Source organism: Microcaecilia unicolor, chromosome 1 (assembly GCF_901765095.1).
Source record: "Microcaecilia unicolor chromosome 1, aMicUni1.1, whole genome shotgun sequence".
Classification (NCBI taxonomy): Eukaryota; Metazoa; Chordata; class Amphibia; order Gymnophiona; family Siphonopidae; genus Microcaecilia; species Microcaecilia unicolor.
In genome coordinates, this window is record NC_044031.1 from 306,095,868 (window position 1) to 306,113,527 (window position 17,660).

Here is a 17,660-nt window from a genome sequence, read left to right on the forward strand (position 1 = left end):
GCCTGGAACCAGGCCCTTAAACCCCCCCCCCCCCCCCCCCCAAAAAAAAAAAAAAAAAACCCACAGCCAGACAGATTGTGGGGTTGGCCTGCAACCCACTGCAGGTCAAAAATTGGCAAAGAAAGTTTCCTTCCTATCCAAATTTCAGTGCCGTTCTCCTTAGTAAAACAGACCCCCATCCCCCCATGGTTATTATTCTAACACAGAAATGGATCAAACCAGTAGGGAAGGAAATACTTTTTCACCTTACATAAGCCCTCATTTAGGAGCCCTTCTACTAAGCAGGAGCGCACAGCAAACGGGTAACACGAGCGCCCTGCAGTAGTTTTGAAGTTGGTGTGCGCTGCTTCCCACAGTAGAAATAATTTTCTCTTTTCTACCACAGGGGGCATTCCCAGGATAATCAGCAGCGAGGCCACATTGGTGCACACTGCCCAATTAGTGCATGAGTAGTGTGTGTGAGCTTTTACTGCTAGGTCAGTGGATGGCGGTAAGGGCTCAGGCAGTAAATAGCAGCGTCCTACTTTTAATTTTTGCACATGGCCATTTACTGCTCCATTTAAAAATGTCTTTTTTCCCAGCTGCAGTACAAAATGGCTCAGCACGCGCCCAAAACATATGTCCACACTACCGCAGACCACTTTTTACCACAGCTTAATAAAAGGACCCCTTAGAGATGCTCAGTTATCAACAGAGAAACAGCAAGTCCCTGTAGTATGCCTCTGAATATTCTTTAACTTCCCGCTTGAGAATTTTAAAACATCTTTTAGAAGTGATTAAAAAAATTTTTTTTTTTTTTTTGTGAATGAAAAGGCAAGACAATAGCATTTATTTTGTCTAGGTCAGCAAAATACCCAGGGTTTGCCCTTTCCTGAATTTCTTGATATGGAATCAGAAGCTGGTGCAGAACTAGTTGTCTGAGTGTTTGCTTCTTTCCTTAGGGACCCTTCTCAGCTGGATATGGCCTCTGTTTCCTCAGTCCTGGTGGTGGGAGTCGTGGAGGCACTGATCCAATGTGCCGAAGAACTCTTTCCTGGAGGTAAGTACACCTCAGTTAATATTCTGCATATCGGACTTTTCTGTACTCTGAAGAAGGAGATAGCATAGTCAATGTATAACAAAATGGAGCCTAGTGAAGAAAATTGTGCTGTCTAACTGGTGCTGAGCCCAGGAATTGTCAGCGGTGTGCAGCATCTTTCCGGGATTGCCACAAATTTGTGAAAAAGACTTCATTTAGGGGTCCTTTTACTAAGCCGTGGCAAAAGGTGGCCTAGGGTAGTGTGGGTGCGTGTTTTTGGTGCACGCTGGGCCAGTTTTTACCGCGTCTGGGGGGAAAAGGGCTTTTTTTTTCAATGGGCCGGGAAAAGGGCCTGCAGTAAAATTGAAAGCAGGCCTATTTACGGCCTGAGCCCTTAACGCCACCCATTGATCTAGCAGTAAGGGCTTGTGACCAGACAGCATGCACCAACTGCCGATTAACACAGGAAATGCCGTGCGCGGTAGGAAATTTTTAAAAAAACTTTTGTCCTGGTGGTATAGGCTGTAGATGTATAGGATACAAGCTTGACCATAAAACATGGAGTAGGCCTGAAAGACCAGCATCATTAGGCCTCAGTGAGCATGCCAAATCTGAAATTACCAAAATGGGGGGCATACTAGCCTCGTGGTAGTCTCATTTTGGCGTGTGCCTTTTTAAAATGGCCCCTTAGGAAAGATCTGGCTACTGTAATTATCAATGGGCTGGATGACTGCAACTCTGTGCTAGCAGCTCCCAGCAACAAATATATATGAAGGTTATTTGCATACAGCGGGCCTACAACAAATGCAAATTTATGTCATGCATATTCATTGTGGTAATCCTGAAAACCTGATTATTGAGGTGTTGAGAAGCACTGCTCTAGGGTGTCCCGCCTGCTCTATGCAGCTTCCTGTTGATATCCTAGAGGGAAAACACCAACGCTAACACAGGCAGTCTGTCTTAATTGCTGCCGCTACCAGTGATTGAGACAAGGTTGGAGTATCCAGGGGGAAGTGTGGGACAGACACAGGTAGGGGGGTGAGGGAGGGTGGGAGAGAGAGAGAACAATGCTGAACTTGGGAGCGGAGATAGGGATTGAAATGCTGGCTGGACCCGGGGGGGTGGGAGAGAGAGGGAATGCACTGTCCGTGACAGAAAAACGGCTTTTGTATTTCCAGTTTTAGGGGTCTGCTGGCAGCCGGCCTAGCCATTGAAAATTTGGACATGTGCAGATGGCATGTAAAACATCCAGCATTTTTGGAACATGTCCTGTGCATGTGGTTGCTGGTCTCGCCCAGCACGTGCCCACAAACAGGCCCTTTCTCGGGGTTCATAACATATATGTGACATGCTGCATATGCCCACTCCTGTTTTTCCATTACTGCTAAGGTGCAAATGACACCTAACTTTTACAGAACTTCCATCATAGTATGTGCCACTTCAAATATATGGCTACTATACTCACATTCTTATGTACATGCGAGCACTGACATTGGACTCCTATATGTCTAGAATTTGTTTGGGCTGGATGCTCTAGATTGTACCTGGTTTTAGCCCATCCAGCCCAATATCTGCACCTGTATATATAGGGTAGGTGTATAGTGGGTTGTACCCCTGGAACGCCTCTTTCACATCTGTTTTTCTGCGTGTATAAAAGTATATAGTAACATAGTAGATGACGGCAGAAAAAGACCTGCACGGTCCATCCAGTCTGCCCAACAAGATAACTCATATGTGCTACTTTTTGTGTATACCCTACCTTGATTTGTACCTGTGCTCTTCAGGGCACAGACCGTATAAGTCTGCCCAGCACTATCCCTGCCTCCCAACCACCAGCCCCGCCTCCCAACCACCGGCTCTGGCACAGACCATATAAATCTGCCCAGCACTATCCCCGCCTCCCACGTTTAGTTTATATATGTACTTCTACCGAAAATGAAACAAGACTGGCACTTAGTTGTCTGGTGCACAGTGCCAAACATCTAAATCTGGTTGAAATGATCTTACTTTTTAAAAAATAAAAGATAAAAGGTCTGACTTTTTGGTCGCGCATTAGTATGCATGTACGATTTTCTTTAGCTGGTCCAGTGACTCTCTTGAATTTTAGTTGAATTCCTGGGTACATTAATTGTTTGCTTACAAATTTGTTGATTTATATTTTATTTGCATACTAGTGGAACCATGCCCGTTTCCTCAACAATGAAACGGGCTCTAGGAAGGCTGTCATGTAAGCTTTTTTTTTCTCTCTCTGCCCTGCCCTCCCCTCCATGTCCCGCAATTCTTCCCTCTCCTCCCCCTCCATGTCCAGTGATTCTTCTCTTCCCTGCCCTCCCATCCGTGTCCCGCGATTCTCTCCTCTACTGTCCTCCCATCCCATCCATGTCCATCAATTCTCCTCTGTCCTGCCCTCCCCTCCCCTCGTAGTCCCGCGATTCTCTCCTCCCCTCGATTTGTACCTGAACATTCTCTGGCTGGCTGGTGCTGGCTTCCGTTTCATTCGTCACATCCTTCCTGACGTCAGCTCACCTCCAGCATTCCCTTCCCTCTCACTGTTGCACCCTCTGTCGTCATTACGCCTTGACACGAGGGCGGGACAGTGAGGGGGAATGGAACACTGGAGGCTGGCTGACGTCAGGAGATGTTACGAACCCAGGCAGCCAGACATGGAACGTTGAAGGTGCAAATTATTATATAGGATATTGGTATTTTGAATGTGTTGCTGTTGATTATTTGTCTTTTATTGCACCTTGCTTTGATGCTACCAGAGAAATAAGGATAATCAAATATAAGTAGAAAATAAGACACATTATATAAAAAGAATGTTTGATGTCATCACAGAGTCACTCTGAGTGAAGCACAGGGAACATGGTTAAGCACCCAATCCAAGTGGGTTTCAGCAGTTCAAAAATATTTATTCCTGTGGTTTTGGTTTATGCTGGCACAAATTGGACTCGCCTCCTGCCCATGGCAGTGAGAGAAGAGTGTTGGTGGTGGAGGTCTGTGTGGCCACACTATCAGGGCTGGCTCAAGAGGTTGTGGCACCCTGGACCAACTTTCATCTTTGAGCCTCCCACCTGTCCCATCCCTGTGATGTGACCAATCTGGGGATATGAGCTACACAAACTGCAATACTGCCTGCCTTCCCTCTCCCCCCAACAACAGCTTCTATGATTTCCCCCCCCCCCCCCCCCCAGCAGCAATTTCAACCTGCATTCCCCCCACCCCCACACACACACACTAAAAAACATTATAAGACCAGTCCGTTCAACCCCTTTACCTGGGCAGCAGTGGCAGAGCAGAAGCAGCAGGAAGCCCGGTAGAGGCAGTAAGTTGGCACAGCACTGTACAGCCAGGAGGCAGTGCAGCAGACACAGAGAGGCAGCAGAAGTCCTGCGGGAAGACGGGAAGGAAGCAGCAGGCACTGGGTCGTGCGGTCCAGGCAGGCAGCACATGGTGGGTCGGCATGCAGCAAGAGGCAGCTGAGCAGAGGCAGCGCCAGAAGCAGCAGAGGGCCAAGGCAGGCGATTCTGAACTCCGAAGAAAGAGTACGGTAGACACCGAAGCAGTTTAAATGCTTCATCGTCCCCACTCTTCCTTGCAAGGCAGAATGGGATTGGATGTTGGCTATCCAATCAGTGTTGCCATAGCTGCGGGTTTCTCACCCAGTTGGGCTCCTTTCCGCGAGCCGCTGCAGCTTTTTTACGCCATGTGCGGGTTGCGGGATTTTGGGCGGCTTTTTTAAGCCCTGCCAGCGTTTTTTTCGCCCACCGCGGGTTTTTTCCCCGCAGTTGCTGGCCGCAGGTTGGCTGGTTTTCCCACTGCCGCGGCCAGTAGAAGCCCCACGGAGGCGGGCTTAATAACATCATTTGTATGCAAATGGGCTCATTAATATTTATTAATGATGTCATTCACATGCCAATTGACTTTGTGTGGTTTTGGGCTGGCTTTGGGCGTGACAAATATTTTCCATCTGGCAACACTGTATCCAATCCCAGCCTACCTTGCAAGAAACAACTAGTCCAGATGCATGGTGATGTAGTTTCCCGGAGAGCGGAGCCAAGGAGGAGGAAGTCAAAGAACTAGAAAGCAGAGTTGGACTGCTGAGAGCTCCACGCCCAGGGCAGATGCTAAGGTTTCTGAGGCCCCCTACCCATCCAGCATCTTCTCTTTCTTTCTCTCTCTCTCTCTCTCTCTCTCTCCTTCCTTCCTCCCAACCAACCCCCCCCCAATCTAGCACCTTCTCTCTCCCCTCTTTTCAGCCCCATTATCTCACCTGCCCCTAGTTCCAGCCCGCTTCTCCCGCTGGCATCCCTTCTTCAGCCCCAGTTCCAGCCCCTGCCCCTTTCTCTCACCAACCTCCAGTTCCAGCCCTAGCCCCCATTTTAGCTGCTAGTTTGAGACTCAGCCACAGCCCCCAGTACCCATCTGTCAACACTTAGCTTCCGCGACAGCCCCCTCGTCGTTTCTGCTGCCCTGCCTGCATTTTTTTAAATTGTTGAATTGGCAGTGTCTGTAAAGAAAGCAGGCTGCTTCGGGCCTTCCCTCGCTTTGTCCCGTCCTTGCAGAAACAGGAAATTACATCAGAGGAGTGCGGGGACACAGGGAAGACCCAAAGCAGCCTGCTTCCTTCACAGACGGTGCCAATTCAACAATTTTAAAAATGTAGGCAGGGTGACAGAAATGACACGGTAAGAGAGAATAAAAAATGGGCCTTAGGTCAGGTGATGACATGGGCTCAGGACGCTTGGTGCCCTTTAGCACCGGTGCCCTGGATCAGTGCCTCACCTGGTCCATTGGCTGAGCCAGCCCTGCACACTACCCTTGATTGGTCAGGGCAGTGTTGCCAGTTCCTCACTTTTCAGTAGCAGGAAAATGAACAATATGAAGAATTATTCCTGACTAAATGTGCGTCTTGACCTGTTTGCTATCAGGGACCTCACTTGTTTTCATTATTTTTGTTTTAGATTTTGATTTCAATGTTTCAAACACATTTGTCCCTCCATCTTCACTGGAGCCAGAGGAGAAACCACTTGGCAGAGACAACCTGACAGAAGAGAAGTTGCCGTCCATATCAAATACTAGTGAGATTCCTCTAGAGCCCAGAGAAGGGTAAGTAAGCATAAAATTGATCTTGACTGAGGCTGCTTGTGAACTAGACCTAAACAGTAGGATTCTTCTGGCGCTTTCTCCTGAGAGGCAGAGTTCCATCAATGCAAACTGTCTTGATAGACAGAGGCAGTAAAATGAGCGCTCTTTGTGATGTCACTCAAAATGTTGCTTCCTGCACCTTTGAGTTTAAATTGTCCTAATTCTTTCAAGGAAGACCAGTACCATCTTATCTTTTCTAATGTTCAATACAGTAATAGAAATTTGGTGGATTGTGAACGTTTGATACCTAATAGAATAGAGTCAATTATTTATCAACTAGTAAAAAAGGCCCGTTTCTGTTTGAAAGGAAACGGGCGCTAGCAAGGTTTTCCTGTGAGTGTGTATGTTTGAGAGAGTGTATGTGAGAGTAACTGTGAGAGAGGCTTCTGTTCCTGCTGCTGTGCATTCCCAGTGTTGTGCTGATTCGCTGCTCCCTGTATCGTGGCTCCGCCCCTCTCCCTTTTACTGGCCAATCTGGTGTGGGTTGTGTGACATCACTATTATCTACTACATGAGGGACACCACCTCCAGCGGAAACAATGGTTCCAGGCAGCCTCAGAATTTTGGAGGTGAGAATTATTATATAGGAAGACATAGGTCTTGAAGAAAAGGATGCCGCCACTTTTGTAGAGAAGGCTAGACGAATTTCATATTTAATATAAACAGTGTATTTACAATTTTTCTGCATAGCTCAATGGGCTATTGCAGGAAGCATTTCTTGATAAGCAATATACAAGCCAGAATGAATGATTAAAACAAAGCAATGTAAAGCAAAAAAATCAGAATGCTATATACAGAGAGAGAAATCTATATACAGACAAAGACAAATTCAAAATGCTTACTTATTTCTTTGTTCCACTCTCCTTATAATCTTCTCCTGATATCACGTGCTTGCAGGCTGTACCATACCATAAATCCTACAGCAGAACATATGCCGCATCTGGTTCCCATTATCCCACAGACTTTCTGGAGCCTGCCTTTGGCTAATGTGGGCCCCATCATGTCCCAGGAGGTTTAGTTTAGTGTTGAAACAGCTTGTTCTGCATGTTCTTTGAAGCTTTCCACTTCTATTATTTTATGCTTTTATTCAACATTTTTATGCTTTTATTCAACATCCTCCCTTTTGAGGACTGATTGTTTCAGGCCTCAAACATCTGTTTTAGCTCCAGTCTGTTTCCTTACCTCCCTTCTAAATCTCCTCCCCCTTGTTATTTATGATATGCTGTGCCTGCAAGCTCTGTCTTTTCATCATCTTTATCATACATCTTTCAATATTTCTGTTGACATATTAAAGTTCTATTCATTCTGGATTTCAGTTACCATTATCATTTTAAAAGCATCCTGGCACATCTTTGCAAACATGCTAATACATGTTGCATTAAACAGATTCAATTGTACTAGGGTACAAAATTTATATTTATATTTCTTGAGGTATATAATTTATAGGACAGTGAGCTTCATCAAAGGGAAGTACACTGTCATTCATTCTTACTTTTCATTAGCTGATGTGGCATTAAAAATTACACAAATTAAAAGCATAACATTCATTGAATCAGTTGTTACAACATTCTGCGTGTAAGTGCACTTTATCGGGGGAATGTGTTCAGTTGTCATACTATTAATCAGACACCAACATGATGTCTGTGGGCACTTGTCCATAAGCAATATAAATAGTCTCATTTGTCCAATGAAGGTTTTCATCATCCCTTACATAGGTATTATTGGGATCACAGTCATGGTGCCCACTCAATTTTATCATTGTAGTCCCATACATCATAGCTGGCAAGGACAAGGATGATGTCAATCAGTGGGCACATATGATACAATCAGTCAAATTCAACATCTTGGCCGCTGCAACAAGTCTATTATCATATGTGTTCATTGTCCATTAACAAACAACAACAGTCCAATACCATCATGTTTAGGGACATGATGTTTGTTTATTCTTTGTCCATTTCAATGTTATTAATTCGTCGAATATCTGCTAAATGTATCCAAGAAGTATGACCTTCCAGACGGGCAGCAGTCTGAGTAAGGGCCGTGATAGCAAAAGGTCTTACATACACAGGATCCTTCCATGTTTTATGTGTAAAGTTCTTTCGCAGTACTAGATCACCTACTTTAAAAGCACAAACATCATTAGTAGTCCCTGCCTGTGATGCTACATTTGTTCGGATCATATCACTTGTCAGGTTCAACATCGGTTGTAGTTTTTGCCAGTACTGAGTTGTGCTATCAGTACTTGCTGTCTGCATCGGGGAGAAATGACGTCCTGTCTGAATTTGGAATGGGGACAATTTAGTACGCCCATTAGGTTGGGCCCTTATAACCATCAAAGCTAATGGTAACAAATCAAGCCAGGTATATGGTTTACCTGCTGTTTCCTTGTTTAAAGCCTTCAGTAATACTCTCAATTTAGTTTTTAAAATACCATTGTAGCGCTCCACCAAACCATTGGAGGTGGGGCAATACACTGATACTTTTCTGTGTGTTAAACCCATAATCGTTTTCATTTCTTTCAAAACACTGTTATTAAAATGTGTCCCGTTATCAGAAATTATTCTAGACGGACACCCATGGCTTGGCATAATATGAGTTATCAGGCATTGTACCACCTCATGTGCTGTCTCTCCCTTTTACATGGAAATGCTTCTATCCACCTTGAAAAAGCATCCACCCAAACTAACAAATACCTTTTTCCCTGCACTGGAACAATCATATCGGTAAAATCAATATACCATTCTTTTGCTGGGCCTTCTGGTATTGGAAGTGTCCCAGGTGATATTTTAGGCCCTCGTTTAGGTATGTTAATATTGCATACCATGCAATTTTGCACAACCTGTTGAATCAGGTTATCAATTTTTAAAGTCCAAAATCTTTGTTCAAATTGTTGCCTCATTGTTTCCTTATTCCAATGCATGGTTGCATGCCACTCAGCCAATACCTTAATCGCCTGGCTCATTGGCATACAAGGTAATCCTTCTTCTGCATTAAACCATTCACTTCCCAATTTCATGCATCCTCTCTTCAACCATTTTTCACTTTCCTGTCCCTCTGGCTGCCACATTTCAATCTTATCTACATTCGTAAGTGGCCCTTCCTGTGTCTGTCTAGTATTATACAAAATCTTTTCACTTTGCTTAACCACCTCCGTTGCTGCTGCATCAGCTATTGCATTACCTAGTGCCTCAAAGGTTGGCTTTTCAGTGTGGGCCGGGGTCTACACAACTGCAGTTTTTCTACCTTCACGTTCCCTTCTTGCCAAAATTTCAAACAGCAATTTCCAATATGTGTAATGTTGTAAATTTTTACCTGCACTGGTTATCATCCCCCTACGCTGCCATTTTAATATATGATACTGTAGTGAACTTGCAACATAACCACTATCAGTATATATAGTGACATTTTGAGTCATATCAGTGTGTTGTAAGGCCGTAATAACGGCTAAAAGTTCAGCATGCTGTGCAGTCTGGTCAGGAGGGGTTTTATATTGTACTTGCATTATCTTTCTTAGATTCTCATCTACCTGCACGCAGGCAAAGCCTGCAACAGTCCTTTCACAAGCTCCATCTGTAAACCATATTAACCCATCAGATAAGGGTTCAAAAGTAAGACAGTGAAATGTAGGGATTTCTATAGTATCAATCTCACCCTCTTGATCGACAGGAAAAAGCAGATCTATCTTATTTCTCTGTTCTTTAGTTAATGGTATCATTCTTATATCTTGTCCTAAAAGTACTGCTTGATATTTTCCAAATCTAGTGGCTGTCAATGCCGTCTGGCTAGGGCTCAACAGCGTTTTAATCGTGTGGTTAGTATGTATTACAATAGGAACAAAAGGCATTTGTGCTCTCCATTTACCTACTGCAGCCACTATAGCTGTCAGTAACTTTGGTATTTCTTTCATTCCCTTTTCCACATGATTAAAAGAGCCTGACAAAAAAGCTACTGGTGCATTTACTTCATTGTTTTGATTAATCATAGCTGCCCAACTATTTCCCATGTCTTTTACCCATAGATGCACAGGTGATTGGATATCTATTACTGCTAACGGTCCTGGGGATAACAAATCCCTCACAATCTTAGCCAATATTATCTTATCCTGCTCTTCCAATACAATTAATGTATTCTTTGGTGTGGCTGCGGGCAGTTTCAAATGTTTATAAAGTCTCATTACTTTTTGTGTATAATTTGGTATCCATTGTCTGCAATAATTTAACATTCCCAAAACAGCACGTAACTGGGTAACTGTTTGCGGTACCGGAGTCTCATTTAAAATAGATATAACTTCCGGTATAATGACCTTATGTTCTGCTGAAACATTTTGTCCTAAAAAGGTGACAGTAGACTGAGCTATAACACATTTTTCCCTGTTACATTTATATCCTAACTCTCCTAATAACAAAAATAATTTTCTAGTCCATTCTAGGCATTCTGCTTCAGTCTCAGCAGACAGTAGAATATCATCTACATAGACAAACAATGACACCGTGTCAGGCAATTGACTCCTGAAATCCTTTAAATCCATCATTAGTTGTTTTGAGAATACCGATGGACTATCAGTAAAGCCTTGAGGCATCCTAGTCCACCTGTATGCCTCATTCTGTACTATAAATGACGTCAAATCCCTAGACTCTGGGTGAAGAGGTATTGAAAAGAATGCATTAGACAAGTCAATAACAGTGTTATATGCATATATATTCTGAGTGTGCAAAAGTGTAGCAGGATTTGCACAAATCGGAAATTGATTTCTTGTAATCTCATTTAGCTCTCTTAAATCATGTACTATCCTTACATTGTTTTCCCCTTTCGGGACTGGAAACAATGGGGTATTGTACGGGGATACTGAAGGTTCAATAATACCACATTTCAATAATTTACCAATGTGTTCCAGGGTTTTGGATACTAATTTAGGTCGTATGGGGTAAGGGTCTTGCTTCGGCCCCTGTGCCCCTTCTATTAATTCTATCTTGTGGGGTTTTGCATTTATGGCTAATCCATATGGTGAATCACTTGTACTCCAAATATGTTGCGGTAATTCTTCCATAACCCTTACTTTATTTTCATTATTCAACTGTTGAACCATGGTGAGCAAACTTGGTATTTCTTTATTTCCAAAATTTAAACACAATCCTAATTGAGACAATAAGTCTCTACCACACAAATTTACTGGGCAATCAGGTGCCACTAAGAAGGGTACCACAGCCTCCCTTGAACCGTGCGGTTGGCATTCCAATCGCACCAGAGTCGGTTCTGTTAGCCTTTTTCTTTGTTCTATCCCCGTAAATCCCACTGTTGTTCTATACTGATTTGAAAGCTTAACTCCTAGTGGTTTTGCACATAACACAGAGGTACTCGCCCCTGTATCTATCAAAAATCTCACAGGAGTTCCATATTTGCCAATTGTCAATGTAATAAAGGGCTCCCTTGTGTCTAACCTGAAAATCATTCCCTCTTCCTGACACGGGTTTGCTTCCAGTCAATAGCATTGGTCTGGAATATTCTGCCAAGTTGGAAAAGCATTTACAGTACCCTGTCTCTGTACTGCCGCTCCTGGTCCCTGTGATTGCGTCGCTGGCTGCTGTATTGCAGTCTGCGGGGCACTCGCAGGTATCCCTACTACTTGTGGCATTAATCCTTGCTGCGTCTGCATTTGTACTTGGGGCATTCCTGCATTCTGATAACATTCTGAAGCATAGTGACCAAATTGCTGACATCCCCAACATTGTACATGTGCCCTCCTGTTAGGTGATAGTCCTGATCCTTGCATCCTTCGACCTCTACCCCTGCCTCTAACCATACCTCGTCCCCTTGGTTGGTACGGCCGGCTATATCCCGGTTGTACATAGTAAATGACCTGTGGAGGTGAGGCAGAGGGTGTTACAATTGTTTCTTGTTTTTTTATTTCTATCCTGTTCCTTGCTTTCCAAATCCTTTAACTGCATAGTCATTAACTTAGAAGTTAATTTTGCCTGTTCTTTCTGTGGGGTCTCTATCAGTTTACGATGCACATTACTAAAATGCATCAAAGTCTGTCTTATTTCTGGCCATGGTTTTGAAGACAGAGCAATAACAGCATCCAAATTTTTACGCATATTACCAGGCAAGGTAGACATAAAAAGATGCAAAAACACGGCAACATTATGAGCTACATCCGCATCCTGTCCTGTCTGTGCTTTATACAAGGTCAAACACTGCGTTAAGTGGGCTGCAAAATCAGTCTTTGGATCCCACTTACTACCGGTAATGGCTGAAAAATCAATTGGGGTTGGGTACATAATATGCAACGCTGCAGAAAGCTGCGCCTTAATTTGTCCCGCGTAGATATCCCCGTCGGCCGTATATAACGGCAGGCACGGATATCCACATTGTACTGCCAATTGAGAAATATTAATGCCCGAGGCTGCACACAAAGCTTTTAAATCACCTATAGTCAATAAAGTGCCTGCTGTAACCTGTTCTATCCCTTCTAACCACATGCGGGCTCCTTTCACTATACTGGGAATTTTTGCAACTAAAGTTGTAACATCTACGGGGGTGTATGGTTTGTAATGTTGTATTCGATTGCCAGCTGCGTCCAAGCGCGTCATAACTGGCATGTGTAAAGCACTACTATCTAAAGCACTGCAAATCTCCTGTTTACCTTCCTCTTCCACCTCTTCTTCAGCCTGTTTCATTTTGTAAAACCAATCGTCCCAGTACTCCAGCCCTGCTTTAATAAAGCCCAGGCTTCCCGCCTTGGGGCAATATTTATTTATTACTTTTGTCAAATTCTGTACATCCTCATGTGAGGTAGGTCCTTCCTTATCACAGGGGAAAAGGAGGTTTTTAACTTCCAACAGGTTCTTAATAACTCCCCACCATTCTGCCCCATATTTAGTTTTATCCAATCTCACAAGTTCTGCAGCTACATAGGTTTCCTTAAAAATTGCCTTTGACGGTCTGGGTGTCAATTTGGGCGGTGTTTCCCTGATTTTAAACGTGGGTGTCTGAGGATCCACTCTAAGGGAAGGTTCAGGGGGTGACTCGGTACATAGCCGAAGCCGTCCCTCAATTTCAAATTGTGTTGCCAGGTCATATTGTTCTGATGTAATTAGGGTTTTCAAATCAGGGTAAGTGCCTGATTCTGCACTAGATTTTCCTTTTTCTTTCTGTCTCACCCGTTTTTTTTCCTTTTTCTGTTCCCTAGTCCCCACATCACTGTCCTCATTATCCCCTCCCTTTTCACTTTCTGAATCACTGGGGGGGTCATCAAGAGCCGAATACCCAGCGCATGGCACAGGGCGCTTTGCCTTTGATTCCTTCATTTTATCAGTCGCCCTTAGGGGGCACAACGTGTCCCTGCTAGATTCATATGACGGGGGATTATTTCTTTCTGCCTCTTTTTGTATCCTATCTACATCAGCATGAAACAGATCTGCTGCTAAAGAAAATAAATTCCAAATTGTAAGATGCTTCTCTAAGCTTTTCTTCTGCCTAGTTTTATTTTTATTTTCTTGTAAGTAGCTCAGGAGAGATAATAATTTTGGACGATCAAACGATCCATCCTGAGACCAGCTCAAAACAGAATCTTTTGCATCATATTTGATCCATTTGTCATGTATTTTTTCAATCTGTTTTTTTTCTAATGGGAATAATTCTATGACATGCTGCAAAGGGGAGCATTTTTTTGAACTATCTAAATCTAAATACATAGCATATACAGGAGGCTTTTCTTTCTTATCTGCCCCTTTCCCTTTCATTTTATTCTGACTATTACAATTTCTCCTATAGAGCCACAACCTACAAAAATATACTACTGCACCTAAACAAAGAAAATATACAAAAAAGAAAACTACAAAGCTAAACAAATATACTACTAATGTCCACAATGTAAGCTTACTTACGCGTCTTCTTATTTCTCTTTAGCAAGCTCAGGAGTCGTAGCCTGTATGTCCAGTTCAGTAGTTTGATCAATCCCACTTCAGTGGTACACAGAAATCAGGCTTTAAACAACGCTTGCTCTCTCTCAGAATCCTGTAAAAAGCTTCATTAACAACAAACACTTAATTTGTCCTTCGTCTCGCCTTCTCTTTTCCGTATGCGGCCTGCTCCTGGCTGGCTCGCCACTTTGAAGAAAAGGATGCCGCCACTTTTGTAGAGAAGGCTAGACGAATTTCATATTTAATATAAACAGTGTATTTACAATTTTTCTGCATAGCTCAATGGGCTATTGCAGGAAGCATTTCTTGATAAGCAATATACAAGCCAGAATGAATGATTAAAACAAAGCAATGTAAAGCAAAGAAATCAGAATGCTATATACAGAGAGAGAAATCTATATACAGACAAAGACAAATTCAAAATGCTTACTTATTTCTTTGTTCCACTCTCCTTATAATCTTCTCCTGATATCACGTGCTTGCAGGCTGTACCATACCATAAATCCTACAGCAGAACATATGCCGCATCTGGTTCCCATTATCCCACAGACTTTCTGGAGCCTGCCTTTGGCTAATGTACAGTCTCTCATACAGTGAAAACAAATTATTTATTGTGAACGCAAACAACTAATAATCTTACAAAAGTAAAATGTGACCAAGTATAGCTTCTTATGTACCAATTCCAGTGTATTATGTTAATGGAAGAAGCTGGATGTGGTGAAAGAATGGATAGAAGCAGAATCAACCTGGTTTGGTTGTTGTAATTGAGACATGGCTCTGTCTTCAAGGTGATCCAGCCATTAATGAGCTTTGTCCTATGGGATATAAAATTGCTCATATTCCTAGAGAAAGAAAGAAAGAAAGAAGGTGGGGTTGCTTTATTATATAAATCGTTTTTTAAACTTCAACTCCGGTCATTTTTTGTTACCTCCTCTCTACAAATAAGATGACACATTACAAAATACTTTAGGCATTATATCCTTTTACTGTCTACCAAATCAATGGTCTTGGTGTAGCAAGGTTTTATGGATTTTATTGCTATGATGTATGTAGAATGTAATAATATATTTTTATTAGGAGATGTGAATTTACATTTGGAAGATAATAGAGATTGTAAGGCTAAACAATTAATTGATTTTTTTTTTTTTTTCTTTTAGATTCATATGCATGTGAAAGGGTGGGATTAGGTCCAACACATATTAAAGGGCATCAGATTTCTTTGCTTATAAATTAGATGATCAGAAGAGTGTTTTTGTATTTGATCCTATTTGGGAACCAATTATTTGGCCAGATCATTGTGTGTTGTGATTTCTTTTGAATTGGAAAGAAAGTTGTTGATTTATCTTAAAACATAAGATTAAGTCTCGGGGGGGGGGGGGGGGGATAAGTGAGAGAGATTTTTTTAAATCTAACATTGATGTTATATTGCAGTCAAGATTAGACAAAGGTGAAATTTCTCTTGAGAGCTGGAATCAGGAAAGTTTATTAATTATAGAAGAAATTGCTCCTTACCAGGAAAAATCAATATATCAATCTAAGCGTCCTGTCTGGTATTCATCTGAATTATTTAATTTTAAAAAAGAATGTAGGCAGTTGGAGAGGAAGTGGCGTAAAATTATTTTAGATACAGATAACCCTTGCCGAGAGCTGTTCACTCCACTCGGGACCATCTCAGCATATCTCGGAAAGTCATAAGTACATAAGTAATGCCACACTGGGAAAAGACCAAGGGTCCATTGAGCCCAGCATCTTGTCCACGACAGCGGCCAATCCAGGCCAAGGGCACCTGGAAAGCTTCCCAAACGTACAAACATTCTATACATGTTATTCCCGGAATTGTGGATTTTTCCCAAGTCCATTTAGTAGCGGTTTATGGACTTGTCCTTTAGGAAACCGTCTAACAGTTTTTAAAACTCTGCCAAGCTAACCGCCTTCACCACATTCTCCGGCAACGAATTCCAGAGTTTAATTACGCGTTGGGTGAAGAAATATTTTCTCCAATTTGTTTTAAATTTACTACACTGTAGTTTCATCGCATGCCCCCTAGTCCTAGTATTTTTGGAAAGCGTGCACAGACGCTTCACATCCACCTGTTCCACTCCACTCATTATTTTATATACCTCTATCATGTCTCCCCTCAGCCATCTCTTCTCCAAGCTGAAAAGCCCTAGCCTCCTTAGTCTTTCTTCATAGGGAAGTCGTTCCATCCCCGCTATCATTTTAGTCGCCCTTCGCTGTACCTTTTCCAATTCCACTATATCTTTCTTGAGATGCGGCGACCAGAATTGAACACAATACTGAAGGTGCGGTCGCACCATGGAGCAATATAACGGCATTATAACATCCTCACATCTGTTTTCCATACCTTTCCTAATAATACCCAACATTCTATTTGCTTTCCGAGCCGCAGCAGCACACTGAGCAGAAGGTTTCAGTGTATTATCGACGACGACACCCAGATCCCTTTCTTGGTCCATAACTCCTAACGTGGAACCTTGCATGACGTAGCTATAATTCAGGTTCTTTTTCCCCACATGCATCACCTTGCACTTGCTCACATTAAACGTCATCTGCCATTTAGCTGCCCAGTTTCCCAGTCTCGAAAGGTCCTTCTGTAATTTTTCACAATCCTGTAGTGAGTTAACAACTTTGAATAACTTTGTGTCATCAGCAAATTTAATTACCTTGCTAGTTACTCCCATCTCTAAATCATTTATAAATATATTAAAATATAAATATAAATAAATATATTAAAAGTCTACTCCACGGATTCAACATTCAACCTAAAGTCTTTCATAATAACATTTCCATGGTCCATTTTAGACTCTCTTACCCTTTCCCTTTTTTCTTCTTACCCTGTTCCTTCTATCCTCTCTAATTAATTGTAACTTTCTAACCACTGATCTGACGATAGTCTTGTCAGTACATTGTAAGCCACTTTGAGACTGCTAACCTGTGGGAAAAAGTGGGGTATAAATGTGCTAAATAAATAAATAAGCAAAATTGGTGTAGACTTATTAACAGCTATAAGTGGCAACTTAAATAAGCAAGGAAAGTATATTCTTCACTAACTGGAGAGAATATATTAGATTCTAAAAAGCTACATCAAGCTACATAAATCTGTGTCACCTTCTCAACTATTGGAGGAACATTTTAATACTCCATCTGCTAATGATTTAGCATTCTTTAAAACGAAGATAGAGAAACTGAGAAAATCATTAACATCAGTAGATTGGCATTCTTATGAATATGAAGATAATAACATTAAGAATTCAGGAGGTGTAATCTCTGATAGAATGCTGCTTTCATTTGCAATACCTGAAGAGATAGGGTTCTTACTTGCGCAAACTTTCTACCTCACATTGTGCTTTGGACAATTGTCCTTATTTTTTGAAACATCCTTCATTAATTTTTTTTTTTATATCTACAAAAGTGCATTGAGGATATTTTGTTAAGGTGAGTATTTACAAAGGAAATGGGTAGAATACTTCTTAACACCAATACCTAAAAATTTTAAACTTCCGTTGTCAGATGTGACAAATTATCGACCGATTGCATCTATACCATTATTA

General features: G+C 42.1%; 1 protein-coding gene across 4 annotated transcripts in view; it reads left to right on the forward strand.

Annotated features, from left to right (window-relative positions):
* Positions 1-17,660, forward strand: part of SH3BP1 (SH3 domain binding protein 1) — a 131,008-nt gene that overhangs the window by 93,233 nt on the left and 20,115 nt on the right. For all 4 annotated transcript variants that reach the window (XM_030207897.1, XM_030207907.1, XM_030207916.1 and 1 more), the window contains 2 exons: positions 942-1,039; positions 5,983-6,127. In XM_030207897.1, coding sequence (XP_030063757.1) covers positions 942-1,039; positions 5,983-6,127 — 243 coding nt within the window. The remainder of the gene's footprint in view (positions 1-941; positions 1,040-5,982; positions 6,128-17,660) is intronic.